General features: G+C 34.0%; 2 protein-coding genes across 3 annotated transcripts in view; both read right to left on the minus strand.

Moving 5' to 3' along the window:
- LOC133192203 (glycerol kinase-like) overlaps positions 1–16806 on the minus strand; it is a 419267-nt gene that overhangs the window by 219210 nt on the left and 183251 nt on the right. The gene's annotated exons all lie outside the window — the stretch shown is intronic.
- LOC133192196 (POU domain, class 6, transcription factor 2-like) lies at positions 11730–15543 on the minus strand. Of its 2 annotated transcripts, none has more exons than XM_061328160.1 (5): positions 15399–15543; positions 13299–14237; positions 13076–13204; positions 12381–12590; positions 11730–12037 (listed from the first exon to the last, which is right to left on the minus strand). In XM_061328160.1, the coding sequence occupies exons 1-5, from the start codon at positions 15439–15441 to the stop codon at positions 12015–12017; spliced, it is 1344 nt and encodes a 447-aa protein (XP_061184144.1). In that variant the 5' UTR covers positions 15442–15543; the 3' UTR covers positions 11730–12014. The 2 variants fall into 2 exon arrangements, with proteins under 2 accessions (XP_061184144.1, XP_061184145.1); XM_061328161.1 differs by having other exon boundaries at positions 13299–14018; positions 15399–15540.

A 16806-nucleotide genomic window follows, 5' to 3' on the forward strand; every position in this document is an offset into this window, starting at 1 on the left:
GGATAGAGTTTATGCTCTTTACTCTACATTCAGACTTGAAGACCTCAGCCTAGAGTCAGAAAGTTCCCCAATCACAAAGTCGTAACTCCTCGTGTTAATCATACCCGTACTACTACTGAAATGCCCCCGACGTGGAATGTTCCCCAAATGTGGTCTCGATGCTCGAATCATTCTGGTACTACCCACCCTGTTACTTCCGGCTGTCTCGGTAAACATGTCTGGTTCTTCCGGTTCTCTGGCGGAGGTGGCTTGACAATCGTCAGTACGATTCTCTTGTGGTTCCTCATCATATCGGAAACCTGCATCTGGTGTTCTAGCTATAGATTCACCTTCCTCAGATGATCGCTGGAAGTGAAAGAAAGAAATGATTGAAAAATATCTTACTTTTATGAACATTGCAGCAAGATATATTTTTTAAAATTAATGATACATAATTAAAACTGTGATATTTATTTTCATTCATACGTTGATTCGATTTATCCCATTAAACTCGAAATAAAAGACACCACGGTGTTTGACACATCTGCTTCATTTTTTGATATTTTACTAGAGAAAGACATAGATAACTAACAAACAAACTCTATGATGAACGTGATGACTTCAACTTTTCTATCGTCAACTTCCCTAATTGCGTAAGCAATATACCATTATCACCTGCATATGGGGTTTATGTCTCCCAGTTGAATCAGTACTCAGGAGCAAGTTTTTCACCAAAACAAAAACTTTAAAAAAGAGACAGACTACTGAAAAATAAGTTGATAAAATAAGGGTATCTACAATTTTTTACGGTCAAAATTCCGCAAACTCTATGGTAGATACAATGACCTTGTTAGGAATACTAAAATAAATTGTTGTTAGTTCGGATGTTCACTGACATTTTCACACTGAATGATTCAAATACCCATTAATGACAAAGTGTCACTGATCAACAGTTGATGCTTACCCCTCAGTGGAACCTGATCCCACCTCTCATGTTTTCAGAGGTCTTCGGACACGCGGGTGTCACTGATCAACAGGGGATGCTTACCCTTCAATGGAACCTGATCCCATCTCTGATGTTTTCAGAGGTCTTCGAACACGCAGGTGTCACTGATCAACAGGGGATGCTTACCCTTCAATGGAACCTGATCCCATCTCTGATGTTTTCAGAGGTCTTCGGACTTTTGAGCATGATTATTGTTCGTTATCTTCCCTTTCAATTAGTACAAGTTAGAACAATGTTCTGTCATGGATATACTTCATACAGTTGCATTGGGATTAGATGTGCACTGTTTAAATTATTTCCTTTACCTCTTCATAACAACATTTTATCATTTTGTTGTAAATCATTACTTTTTTTTTTTAATTTATCTCCATGGCATTATTGCGATCGGCTTTCTTCTCAATGAAAATATCAAGGATCATATTATTCAATGTTAAAAAAAACCTTTCTTATTATCCATCAAAGGGAAAGTAGAAACATTACAAATATTGCAAATTGACTTTACACCTGAAAGGCATAAACGCATTAAAGATATCCAATCTCAAATCCAATCAAAGATATTACTTAATTCCCATACCCTCCGGCGGTACAATTTAGACCTTCCTGGTGAGAGATTATTCTGAACTTCTCTACAATTTGTGCAATTGTTGTCATCAGAAGTTCTAGGAGAGTCAGAGAGAGAAATTTCAGCCATTGGTGTACGAACGTCACTTCCGATAGTATTGGTTGAGGCGTCAACACTACAACGGGAATATGGTGGTGGATCATGAATTTGCAATGAGGGAGGATGTTCTCCCACAAAGGTTGGTGGGTATATCTGAGTGTGTGAAGTGGGGTAGGCGGATGACTGTTGAAGGGGATTATGGAAAACATTAGTATTCATTGGAAAACTGGAGTAAAACTGACCCATATTCGTTTGATATCTATCATAAGGCATAAAGCCATGATTTGACTGCGTTGAGTAAGGGTGCGAGTTTCCAGACATCAGTGCATTCATTTGTAGATAGTTTGGAAATGGCTGTTGAGCTTGTATTTGCTGGGGTTGCATCATCATGTTTCCCAAAATACCACCAACATAGTTCTGTGATGCACCATGATTGTTCTGAACCAATCGAGGTGTTCCTTGCGCTTGATGGAGGTTTTGAACAAGATTTTGTATAGAAGGTATTTGGTCAGCTCTTTGTTGGACAACAGGGCAGTTATTGGAGCGAGATGCCAGACCTCCTATTAGAGCAGAAATTGCATTATTTTGAGTGTTATTATTCGTTTCAGAGCTCCCTCTCAAGTTTTGAACAAGAGCAGCCAGAGCTTGAAGGCGACTGTTATTGTTGTTCCTTGTACCGTTATTGTTACTTCGATTATTTCTATTGCTATTTTCACCATCTTTATCATTTTTGTTATTCTTGTTCCGATTGGTGTTGCTAGTTTTGTTGCTGTTTTCATTGTTGGCGCTTTCACCACGACTTTTCTTTGAAGCACTTTTATTTTTGTTTTTCTTGCCGTCTGTTTTGTTCTCGGAGTTTGGTCCACCATTAGCTGAGGACGTCTGAGGAGCGAGGCCTATCTCATTTATTAATTGCGTGGCTTGTTCCTCGTTCTCCGCTTCTTCATCCTCCTCCTCGGAGTCCGTGTCATTTTCTTCCTCCTCCTTTTTCTTCTTCTCCTTCGCTTCCTTAGAAACAGCTCGTGTCAACCAAAACGAGAAGAAAATAAGCGTCAACTGAATGAAATAATGACATATTTGTCAGTAAAATCAAACTTAAAAATAAAATCAAACCATGTGTCTGTTAAAAAAAAACATTTGAACTGTACCTCAAATACTCCAACGGTTCCTAAACAACCGAATGAAATTCCATTCTGTTCTTCTATGATGATCCATAAAGCTTTGTAGCAACCCTATGTAAAAGTGAATAGATAATCATAAGCTTCAATAATATTACATTTCTTTAAAATATTTTCTGTCTACTATATATTTTGATCTCCTTTCGGGCTTCTTGAACAACATTTCAAGATACACATAATGTTATAAATCTGTGTACTTTTTATATAGTTTGTTTTTATATTTTTTTCTTTGCTAAGTTCAATAATATTTTGTGTGTGTGTGTGTGTTTTTAAATATGCGTTACCAGATAAAACAAATTACTGTGAGATAATTAGAGTTTTCGGCGTTGGGTGTCACTGCGCAGTCTCCGCCGACGTCCATTTCTGCTGGATTTTTGCAACAAGAGACGGGAGTTGTCAAAGTGACGGATAAGGTGACATTAAACTCGTCGACATAAAAGTATTCTCTGTCCCAGATTAGACTTTTGTTGAAATCCGAGTAGTCTTCTATTCCACAACACGACAACTGAAAAAGGTCAACCCAGGACTGATATGATCTATTGTCTTAATTAATTTCAAGGATTTCATTTCATATGTAAAATGTTCATAATTGCAAATTAATATTTTATAGCATGGACTCAATTAAGTGACCATTGTGTATTTAAACTATTTATTGAATAATTGTGTTAAATATTTATACTATACATCTAATATTTGAAAATGATTGTATTTCTGTTCCTAAAAAACTAAAGAAAATATACAATTTAGATTATTTTTGGCAGGTTCTTTCAAGGCAGTAATCTAAAATCATTTAGAGTATTTTATTGCCTCCAAGGTTGTACAGCAAATCTAGTTTATTTGATTTCAAAAAGCAAATTCTTGGATTTCCTTCCTTCTTCATTATCTAAAAACTAATTAGGAACATTAACTTCTGTCTTTTAACGACCAGCACGTGCGCGATACTGAAACTGATTGCAGCAGACTGGACATTAACCTTATCAGATAACAATGGACTTGTAGTGTGTGATCGCTCTATAATAGGAAATCAACAGTATGAAGTGGCTCATTGTTCATATTTCTATTCATAATGCAAAAATCGAAGAAAATAACTTCGATGATCTCTCTCTCTCTCTCTCTCTCTCTCAAAAATACAACACACTTTAAACAAAATGAAGAGTAGAAATTCAGTTTTATGGAGACATTCAAGGAAAAAAAAAGCTGAATTCAATTTCTACCTCTCTCCCTCTTTTTTTATCATCGAAAGGTTGTCAATAAGGATAAGAGAATTACATGTTTCAGTATTGAGAGTTTCTGATCTGATAGTGATAATGACACAGTAAGGTGCAAATTAGCATATTGATTGGTTTTTATCTCTTCTGCTAGTCAGGTATCAATAATTTATTAATTGCAATTAATCATTTTAAGACTTACTCCGGACATAAAGAAATCAAAGGCCACAGACATGACGTCTGTTCCGTTGCCACCGACATATTGATTCTGGAGAAAACCCTGAAGAGATGGTTTCATGTAATCGTCTATCTGTAAAACATATCTTTATTACATTACATTACAATGTAATTCTTAGTACGTTATGCACCAAAGTGAAAAGTATCATAAATTTGAGCTTTGAATATTTCGATCATTTAAATGAAGTAAAAGGAGCATAGAAATTCCGCCACAGAGGTAGACACATGAACATATCGAGGATTTAACGACCCAAATCTAACTCTGCAGGAGTTTTATTTTGCAATGACCAATAAAGTGTATGTCAAATATTTATCAATATTTTAAACTCTGTATTTTTCTGATTTTCCATCTAGGCTTTAAATGGCAATGATAAATAAATAGAATTTTCAGTACACGTGGACTCCATAAATTAAATGAAGCAAATTTATTTGAGTAACAAAAGTATTTTGGATTGGATATACAAGCATTCTAAATGTTCGCTTTTAAAATTAAGAAAAAGACAGATTAACTGTTTTCTTGTTTTGGATTTCCGTTTTAAATAAGCAGGAATTGCTGTTGTCGGAATTTGAAACGTTTATGACAAATTGGTACCGGTGGTGCTAACATATCCTCTTAAGGTGAACTGCAAACGAATGGTCAATTTGATGATTTAAGTGCCCTATTACATATACTCTAGTCTCCATGATTGCAAAAACTTGAAGAATCGTTACTTTTTCATAGCCCAATTCTCTCTACCTCTCTCATTAAAAAAAATGGTGAATGGCATTGCAATTTCTGGAGATATGACAATATCAATGTTATCTTCCTTTGGACCAAATTACAAAAAAAAAATGAGGAGGAAAAACATTTTACACAGTACATGTTGTTTGATAACACTTACCAAATTTCTCTTTGTTTTCAATATGACAATAAATGAAATTTCCCCAGCAAGAAGAAGGATCAACATAAAGCCATACTGCAAAATAAAAAGACACTGAGAAAACAAAACAGAACAGAATGTGTCAATGTCGACAAGAATCATAAAGTGAACTGCCTTATATTCACTATTTACGGTACACTAAAGATACTAATTTAAAAGTGTTTTATGTTGATTATGTATGTTTTTAAGGCGAATATTTTGTCGTTTTGAGAAAGTCTCTCTCTCTCTCTCTCTCTCTCTCTCTCTCTCTCTCTCTATTTATATATATATATATATATATTAAAGTTTAAAATACATCATTTTACCAAAATAAGGAGTGCTTTGATCTTTTTCTTGGCACCAAGGATTCCGATGCCAGCCACAATGGTCAAAACCAGACCGATCGCTATCAGGCCAAAAGCAGCGTTTCCCACCAGAGCCGCCAAATCCAGACTAGAGAGATCCACCCCTCCTAATCCACCCGTCATACTGGTCAAGGTATCGAACACCTTCCCCATGACGTCATTGATGAGGTCCTTGGCAAATTTGACCAACATTCCTATAACTGCCATCCCTAGAGCAAGTAGCTTAAACAAGAAAAAACAGCCATGCTTCAAATCATACTGCATCTATGTAGGTAAGGATTAAAAGCTGGAAAGACATTTTTCTGCAAGATATTTGACTGACTGAGGCGCAAAGCAATTTTTCGTGATATTTATGTCTTACTTAAGGACACTTGCTACAAACAGAAAAAATGGATCTGTGTTTGTATACATGTGTACTTTGGACTTGATTGTCTTTTGGATGTAAATGATCGGCGATGCTAATATGGAATTCTTTAAATTTTCAGAAATTGTAGATTTTTTATGATGTTTAAAGTCTCACTTTTTGACGTTCCCCTGATATTTTTTTTTACATTTTTTTTATATATATTTTTTATCCCTATAAATGACATTATTGAGATATCTTGTGAAAAATTATATTATATATAAATTAATATATAAACATATATTTCATTATTTTTGGAGGCAAAAATGTTTGTTGAAAGTTACCTAAACACATTTTCTCTTATTGATACCCTCCCCTTCATCATAAATTGATAAAAAAATATTTGAAAAAATTAAAAATTATGACTGAATATTACTTTATGGATTTTAACGGTTTATCATTCAAGGAGCTGCATTTAGTCGTTTTGTCAAGTATTTAAGTAAACTGATCACGAACATTGCTTTTTTTTTTAAATTTATTGAATCAGCCACTATATGTATGGAATCAAAATGTGATGGAAACATCAATAAAACCCAGAATGGCTGTAAGTCCGACAACCATACAGATGCAACACTAGAAGATATTTAGAGAATGGAATACATGCAGTCAGATTTCGACTTGGGGAAACCTTGGAGAATTTTCAAATATATGTTTAGACATTTTTAAATGTCAATGTGACTATTCTTCTTTATTCAAAGCATCAATTCATTTTTTTCCTTCAAGGCGTCTCAGGAGCTCGAAAACACCTTCTAAAGGTAAAATTTTCTCGTCTTGAATGCTAAGAAAGTCCAATATTTAAGCATACCAGTCCAAAATCGATTAAGTGTTCGGTACTTTAAAGTGAAAGTTTCTGTTCTTTCGGACCAGACCTTGGAAAGGCCCCGTGTCAGGGCAGTCATTGATACAATAAAGATTCATCTCTGCTCAGTGGTCCTGAGTGCCGAGTAAAAAGTCTAGTTTTGAAGTCCTTCACCAGCATATGGTTACGTCTCATATAAATCAGATAATCTTGCAAGAGATGTAACACACACAGTCAATCAAATCAATCAAACCATCAAATATTCTTACTCTGCAAGTCCATTATTTAACTACGGACTGAAGCTAATGACAAGAGACCGATCAATTTTGTTAAGATTAAAATCTGTGAGAGATTTAAAACCTCAACTAATTTCGGATTTACTTTAAAAATAGGTGGTTTTTCCCTAACACTCTTTGAATAAAGATAAATTTCCACCTTGAAAATCCGAACTGCTGCCTCATTTTTTAATCTAATTTTAGAATTCCATCAGATGCCCCCAAGTTGAAATCTGGCTGCATATTCTCCATCCCTAAATGTTTTTGTAATTGGTTGACTCAATGAATGAAAAAAATCACTACTCAGTTTAAACACTGATAAAAGGAACCAAAAACATGAAATTTGGAGTCAATTGTTTAAATATTGGACTGGTGGCAGAATTTAGAATCTCTTTGATGAATACCCGATAAATTCAATTTTATATAGAACTGGTATATATTTGGGGCCCGAAAGGGTGCAGTTGAATTTAAGAATGCAAAATTCAGTCAAAATTTTGATACATAAGGAGAAAAAAATGTCAAAAGATGGAAATGTTTTATATATAAAACATTTCAATCTGTTGGCACTTTTATGAGATATAAACCTAAAACTGTACATTATCAAAAATATAATTGAAATGCCTGAGTTTGAAAATCATTTCCGTTACAGTCTAATATCTGGTAAAATATTTTGGTTAATTATTGGATTATAAGATTCAAAGTACTGGACTGATATGGTTTGGACTCTTTTGGCATTCAAGAAGAAAATTCTTTCAAATATTCATTTAGACTTTTAAAACTTTCTGCAAAGAAATGCATTTTTGTCGGGGGAGAGACAGAATGTTTTCTACTGCTTTACTTGAAACGAGCAACAGCTAGGAAAAAAGACTCAATAAATAGTTAAAACAGTTGTACATACATAATTGCCAATTAACGATGTTTACAGTTCTAATTAAATTTAACAAGGGAATATATGTAAAATTATTTTTAAAAATAATCTCCAGAATAGCAAAGCAGCGATTACATATAATATCGCTCTGTATTGTGGGTATATGGAACTAAAATGTCATTGTTTCCCAACGCAAACTGCCACATTAACTTATACTGGTTGGCTTGGAAATAAACTTTCTTGAATTCAGAATATGCAATTAATTTCTTTAAAGAGTAAAGAAAAACCACTGTACAAGAAACTATGGTTTACAACTGAATGTAAGATTGCACAGCAAAACTTTAGATACGCACGAAGAAACTATAACAACGTTAAAGTATGGAAGCCAGAAACCTACAATAGTACAAGAAATTTTCGTATAGACACTGTCTCACAGAAGAATTTGTTAATAAATGAAATAGGAATCAAAACTGGAAGCCATAATTTGTTAATTGACGAACGCTTTACTCCTCAAGAATGCAGAGATTTTTCATGATAAATCAGAAGGGATGAAAGAGCAACCCAGTACATGTATAGAAAGATCCCTTAGGTATAAAAAAAAAAAAGTGTGTTCTCTCGAGATTAGTGAAATTTGGTCAATTACAACGAGTATTTTAATATTTAGAGCTACTATATTAGTTTAGGTTCTCGAAGTGGTAAAATATTTTTTTTATTATGTTCGTCGAAATATGAATAGATAGTGTTACATAAATATTATCAGTGTTTCTAAGAAAACCATTATACAAAGTTCAAAGTTCAAAATCAAAGTTCCAAAGTTTTTACTATAGTTAGTTTTTACTATAGTTAATTTAAGTTTTCCCTATACTTAATCAAAGTTTCAAAGTTTGTTTCATTTGTTTAACAACTTATGTATTTTTATTAATTCTTTTTGATTATTTAGCCATTATAGGGGAGGAGTGTTTATGGGGTTGGTTGGGGCTGGTTTTTGTTGTACATCTTTATTTAAATATACAAAGTAGTTAATTCGAATGCAATATTTACATTTATAAATTTAAAAAAAAAAAACTTGTTGACTGAAATTGATAAAGCAGATATTTTAATTCTAAATGACACACTTTTTTTTTTATAATATATTATTTTTTCTCCATAAATAAGACTTACGTTACATCTGCATAACATTAAAATTAAAAAACACTGAAATAAATATTGCTTATTTATCGGTGCAAGTGACAACCTTTACATTAAAATTCATATCTTGTACATTATTCTTTTAGGGGACGGGTCGGGTTTTTAAAATGTGCACTGACACTTTTATGAATCTCAAACTTGAAATATCATAAAATGTAAAGAATGGGAATCAAAAACATAATTCCACGGGATTTATCGTACTTAATCAAAGTTTCAAAGTTTTTACTATAGTAAATCAAAGTTCCAAAGTTTTCACTATAGTAAATCAAAGTTCCAAAGTTTTTACTATAGTAAATCAAAGTTCCAAAGTTTTTACTATAGTAAATCAAAGTTCCAAAGTTTTTACTTTGGTACTATAATTAACTATAGTTTACTATAATTAACTATAGTTTACAATAGTATTTTTTTTGCTAGGGTTATTTTTCATTTCTATATGATGCAGTAGTCTCGGTACATCCATTAAGACAATTTACAGAATGCACAACTTTTTGAGCAAAAATTATATGTTAGATAAATTGCAAAAAACCCTTGAAGATAAGAAGTGAAAAGATAAAAAGTGGCCTTACCCCGAAAAATGAATTCAGGGTCATAAGACATCCCCTTCCACAGTTGGCCACGCTGTCCAATGCCATCCTCCTCAAGAAAAGGGGGAGTTTAATTAGTTCATTTAAAACCCTCTTACCTTTTTACTCTGAAAATGACTCAAAATGTATCAAAATACTAATTACCAATGAAAAATAGGTTAGATAAATAATTGAATGATACCAACCTTTGAATGAAATTCTGCTCATTTATTCTTCCAGCTTCTTTTACAAAATAACGAAAAATTGTGATATTAAAGAGTTAATTAATAATCGATTTATTATCGTTCTTTGACATGTATTATATCTGTTTTGGCCAACACAATAAACTTAATTATGGGACAATGGGGTTATTGTAAGACACCAAGGTTACCAAACTAATAACGGGAATAATAAATTCATATGTAATAACAGTCTCTTGTATAATTCATCCTCATATCAAGAGTATATATTTTATATTTTATTATGTAATTTTGAGTATGTCTCATACCTCTAGATATTTTGTGACCGAGTGCTTATAGAACCTCAGGTCAGAGTGACAAATTTACATTTGTGTTAACAATATTTCCTAAAACTCATTCATCGTCTTGTTAAAAAAAATTAGATTCACTTTTCTACAAAAAAATAATTATAAAAAACCATCAAGTTTTATGTTGTTTTATAAAAATTAGAACTGCTTGATTGGTGAAATTAACTTTGTACATAAAGTACAACAGTCAGGCGCGGATCCAGGAATTTTTTCCAGGGGGGTGGGGTGGGGTGGGGGGTTGGGGGTGGGGGTTCCACTCCAGTCAAAAAAAATTTCCAACCTAAAATTTCTTGACAAGCAACAACAAAAAAAATCAACCTAAAATCCATTTCCCAAACGGTAAAAACACATATTTCGTGGTGTTGATGGGGGAGTCCACGTTTTCTGGGGGGGGGGGGGGGGTTCCAAGGTCTTTTTTATATGCTTCACTATATACTTTTTTATATGCTTCAGTATATACTTTTAATACCTCTGCAAATTCCCCGACCCCCCTCTAGATCCGCGCATTACAGTATAAAAAAAAGTAACCTTTTCAAATTTCCCTGCAAAAATCATTTATCCCCTCCAAAACTGTTCCTGCGAAGTTGAAATAAACAAGAAGATGAAATTTCACTTTAATTATGATAGCTAAGATTATTTTAGTCTATTTACACAGATAATAGAATTTAAAAACAGTGGAACTTGTATTATCTGTTATTACTGAGTTAGCATTTTAACATTGTAGATTTTTGTAGTTTGACGTCCCTTACATGATTATATCACGCATATGGGTCGTCACCAGGCTCCGAGGCCATAAAACTTAGATGAGCTCACTTTTGATCTCAGTCGCACTTTTCTACTATTAATTCCTTTGGTAAAAGTGAGACTGAGATCAAAAGTGAGCTCGTCTAAGTTTTATGGCCCCGGAGCCAGATTCCGGTGACGGGCTTTACGCGGCACTCAAGACCATTGAGCAGTAAGGGTTCTTAAGCGTGCCAACACCCGCCATTTCACAAAGTCCAGAGATTTTTGAGCTCTTATTAAAAAACCGCAACTTTCAGTTCACATTGCAGAACACTTGGTGAAGAAAGTTACTACCCATTTTTATCGACTAAGGTTTGTCGCAGATTTCGACCTTCCGATCACAAAGCGACCCATCTTCCGACTGAGCTACCATGTTATTGAATACGTTAACTTTTTCTCATAACTTTTCCATGAAGATCAGGAAAATTGTTTTCTTAAAGTCAAAATTTTAAGTGAAAATATTTCCCTACTTAAAACAAGGCTTATGCTCGTTTCAGGAGCGACAAAAACCTCGCACACATGGAAAGTATGTTCTATATTATATTGAAACATATCTGTTGAAATGCCATTTACATGTAGTATCTAAATGACGGAATGCCGCATTGCAACTAAACGACTTTGGGGTTGCACAATGGTCAAAGCTGTATGGCTCAGATTCAATGAAACGAATGAATAATTTTTTTCAATAAAATGACGAGATTGAGATAAGATAACCTCATATTTCATAGGCAGTCTTTTGTACCTTTTCACTACATAATAATACCTTAAAATATCTTTTGACAGTTTTATTCTGAATAACAACATTAGCAATGAGCAAACACAAAGGCAATTAATTCTGTTATATAAATTGCTAATATCCTCTTTTTCTGTTTTTCAGTTTCATATTTTTGTAAAAGTAGGACTGGAGCAAAAGGTGAATATAACATTTTGTAACAAAATGTCCTAATTCAGCTATATCATGGATGTTAGGATGCAGGAATATCGGCTCTCTGCAGCAGTATGATTAACACAATATCAAGCCATAATTTCGTAGTAAAAATGATGTTGGAAGTTATCTAAGCCCCAGGGATGCCTTCATCTGAAATAAAAAACAAATTTTCTCTGAATTTTTCATTGACGAGTTTGATCTAAAATGATAAATACATACATATGGGTATTACATTTGGGCGACTGAAATACGAAATAATGACCAGAAAAACAGTGTAATAAAGAGAGTTTTGGGTTTAAAATCTCAAGCTAACTATCAAGTATAGGAATTATCAATCTAAAATCAAAATCAAACAGCAAACTTACCTTTCATAACCGCCTGTCTGACTGTTTTGGGACAACAAATGGGAATATTCAACAGCAAACTTACTTATCATAACTTCCTGTCTGACTCTCTTGAGACAACAAATGGGAATATCAAACAGCAAACTTACCTATCATAACTGCCTGTCTGACTGTTTTGGGACAACAAATGGGAATCATTTGACCAGAGTATAAACTGCAGGACCAACCAGGTTGACAAGCATTGGGAGTGTTTGGTTGACATGGCATCTTCCTTATGTCAGAGTTGGGGGTGATGTCACAAGCTTGATATTCAGCCAGTTTATTGTGGCATAAAATTGCACCTTTCATTATCTTGAGTTCTGTAAATTATAAATTGTTAAGACTGGTGAGAAGTTCGTGTAGAGCGCATGTTAATGTCTTTTTTCGTTACTATTTACAAGGTTTATCAAAAATACGGACGGAATATGTATTGGTGCCTTTAACCAATTACTATATAGTGCTCTCTCATGATGATACCGTATTGTTATGTAAATTGATTTATTTGTTTGTTTGTTGTTTAACGTCCCTCGCGAGAATTTTTCACTCATATGGAAACGCCTCCACTTGCCGGTGGAGGGCTGCAAATTTAGACCTATAACGGGCACTCAAGGCCATTGAGCAGTGAGGGATCTTTTTTGTGCCAGCACCTACTGCGACACGGGGACTCGGTTTATAAGGTCTCATCCGAAGGACCGTATGTATGTTAAATGAAAATACATGTATATTATCCATTTTTTTTGGCTGTGATTTTTTTTTCTCCAAGCAGATTGTGTTCATGTTCTTAGTTTTATCATCAGTAACTTACCTAGTCCTTGGGCCATAGCATTCGCACGAGCCATAGTACCATCTGTTGCCAATTTTAGAGCTGTTTCATTTCCTGGAGCCGGAGGCACAATTCCATTGCAAACAATTTTTTTTGCAAAAGGAGGGATTTCTGAAAGTAAACGTGATTTTTTTTTCAGAGAGCAGGTTTTGATTTCGTTCAAATCTACAACCTTATAAATGATTAGGAGTTTTTAATATTTTACCTATTCCAGCCTCTTGTGGATTCATTGCCTCTAAAACTCTTGTATTGATACGTCGTTGGAGCATTTGGTTCATCATTCCGACCAATGGGTTCGCTCCACCCATCGAATTTCCTGACGTCCATGTATTCTGGGGAGTTCCTGGCATCTTATTAGCATTGAGAGTTGGCTGAAGCGGTGGAAACTGAACTCTGAATAAATGTTCAGCTTGTCTTTCTGACATCATTGACAATTGCTCCGGGGTTAGTTGTGAGACCTCTGAAGGAACATTGTTTCCGAACCATTGGCTGTATTCTGGATTAGCCGCTGGACTAGTACCTGTTGAGGATGTAGGGTTGCTGACAGCGTTATTAGCTGTACTGGTCTGGGCAGCTGTGGGTACAAATGCTTGGATATTGCTGTTTGAAAGTGTATTAGATGGAATGGATTGCTGAGTTGGCGGGTTATTGAAAGTTGATTTTACCTGAGGAGTGAGTGAGTTTTTGTTAGCAGTTGTTGATTGAGCTACAGGTATGGATGATGGGACTGCCTCTTTTGGCTTAGTTTTAGGTGGCCCAGATTGGGTCCCTGCATTTGCGGTGTTTGGCAAAGGGTCTGGTCCTACTGGTGTTGATTTTTCGGCAGCAGGTGGCGCATTTACGTTAATAGAGGGTTGGAAACCAAGCGATGGTGGTGGAAGCAGTTCTCTGTTGGCCTTTTGCACCTGGCCTTGTCCTAGTGCACCTGAAATTTGTTGAGATAAAGATGTAAACTGCTGCTGTTTAGGTAGCTGGCTTGTTTTGGAATTGGTGCCTGTTGATAAAATATTTGGTCCTTGGTTTTTAAATATGTCTTTCATGCTAAAACTAGGGCCTAATCCAAGGTTTAACATTGTTCGATGGTCGTTAATTCCACTTTTATTAGTTCTAACTGGCATATGACTGAGACTCTGGCAATTTATATCTGAAAATATACAGCGCAAAAGTAACTCCAGGGAAATAGTCTTAGCATAAAAGGAATATTAATTCCTCGAGATCCCCCTTCCCCTCCGAAAAAAATCTTGCTTTGGGTGAAAACCCTTAACTAGTTACCTTATAAACATGGTCTACCCTCAATGCATGTTCTTTTGCATGCTAAAAGTTATTTCTAAGAAAGCATTACGTGAAAAGCTTTTTGGGTTATTATACAATGAAATTTAGTTTTCCTAGACCAGCCGACCGAACAATAGATATTAGAACAATTTTAAACGCTAATGTCTTCTCATTTATCTTCACAAATATCAGTTTTTGCGGTAGTTTGTGCATAATTTTGATCGAGAAATAGGACCAGTCGTAAAATGCAACTAATGAGATAAAAATGAAAGACTTTGTTGTTATTCCTTCAAGGCATAGAGCAAGATTCTTACAACTAGCTTATTTTTGAATTAAAATGAGAATTAATTAAGGTTGACAGTGGTTTATAAACGTCATTTCGTGTCATTTTAATCAGTTTACGCTGCTCTTGTTAAAAACAACTAATATTTTGCTTCCTTGATGTAATGAATTTGCCTTGATGAGAAATTAGTACATGAAAGTCTCTAATTTTTTGTCCAGATTTGTGTAATAATAAGGTAAAATTATAGCTAGTAGTAGACTTTCCTTCTACTGTTTGTGATACATTAATTAATACATTAATTAGGAAGTTGTATTAATTCTTTCTTTTAAGTTATATTTATTCTTTTTTTGAAGAAGGAATAAATATAGTTTAAATAATATATATATGTATATTTTACTTTTATTCAAAATATTCAAACAGGGACATATTATGAATTATTGAACCTAGTGAAATAAATATATGTATATACTTGTACATTACTTCATCATTTCTCTTAATGCTGATGTATTCTGAAATAAAACATCTTAAAATGAAAATGGTGTCCAAATAAGTATCTATTTTACACAGGATTACATTGCAAAAAAAAGAGAAAATCTAACGGAACTGGTGTTGACTTACTTACAGAAAATTATGATTGATAGTCTATACACAAAACTTCTTGTGACATTAATTATATGAATAAAAAATCAAAGTCTTTCTATCAATCGTATATTTATTTTTTGAAAGTATAAAATGAAAAACACAACTTACTGGTGAGACTGGACAATAATAAAAAACACAATGTTCCCTTCATTTTCGAAAAGTTCTAAAATCCAAGTAAAATTAATCTGAACAGTAGCTACTTCTAAACACAGTCTGTCGACGCCAACCTCTTGGTTTCATTAAAAAATGAATGGGTCATTAACATAAACGTGATGACAGCTTGCTTAATTGATGAAACAAACACTTCAAATGCATATGTATTCTAAATTGTCATAATTTCTTTCTCATTATGATCTTGTCATTTGACCTATAGATATTATCATTATGACGCAAATGGCAAAAAATTATGAGTTTGTGGACATCATACAATTTACATAATTTATATTTTGTTTCTTTTCTTTTTTAATACTATATTTTTGATGTAACAAATTAAAGTGACTAATACTTATGAGATCTTAATTACAATGTATGAAATTTAAAACAGAAGTCTCTGATGAGAATGAAGTCATTTCTATTTTTAGTAACCACGGCAACACCATTCATCAAAAACCGATAAATAGAATTATGTATCTTAGTGTGGTCAACTTCTGTACCCAGCTATATTAAAATCGGACTAACCTTGTACGAGGAGAAGCGTTTTGAGAGCATTGCACAGAAATGTCTATTTTTAGTAACCATGGCAACACTGTTCAACAAAATCAAAGACCACGTTTCTATGTGTAGACAACTTGTGTACCGAGTTGTATTGAAATCAGACTAAAATTGTGGGAGGAGTAGCGTTTTGAAAGAATTTCTAAGATATTTCTATTTTTTAGTAACCATGGCAACAACGTTCATTAGCAGACCTATTTTTGTATTCACATGTAGCAGAATTTATTCAAAATCTTATACATGAGAAAAAGAAATCTCTTGCTGTGGCCTTCAACTCAACATTTAGATATATCTCGACGACGTATTATCAATTACCAATAGTTATTTACTTACTTATGCAGCAATATACCCTTATCACCTGCTTATGGGGTGTATATCTCAGTTGATTCGATACGCAAGAGCATGCTCTACGTATGAACAATTTCTAAAACGAGGTAAGTTATTGACAAACAAGTTGATGAAACAAGAATATCAACAGTCTCGTTTTAAGTCATCATTTCGTGAGTAATGACCTTGTCAGCAAATACAATCTATCATTAAATCATATGCTGACTGACGTTTTTCATACTTATTGTTAGGTCATTATTTACACACTTTACGAATTGTCGACGGATTTTCCCAATATTTCCCAATCATGACAAGGAGCACATGGCGGGTGTGACCAGTCGGCAGGGGATGCTCACTCCTCCATGGCACCTGATCCAACTTCTGATGTTTTTGGAGGTCCGAGTTTGCTCTGCTCCCGATTTTTATTGTTTTAATGGGCTTTGAGCTTGATTACTGTTCGTTATCTCCATATTTCATC

This window comes from Saccostrea echinata, unplaced genomic scaffold, assembly GCF_033153115.1.
Source record: "Saccostrea echinata isolate AGI-Se365-2 ecotype Australia unplaced genomic scaffold, CSIRO_AGI_Sech_v1 ptg000025l, whole genome shotgun sequence".
Lineage (NCBI taxonomy): Eukaryota > Metazoa > Mollusca > Bivalvia > Ostreida > Ostreidae > Saccostrea > Saccostrea echinata.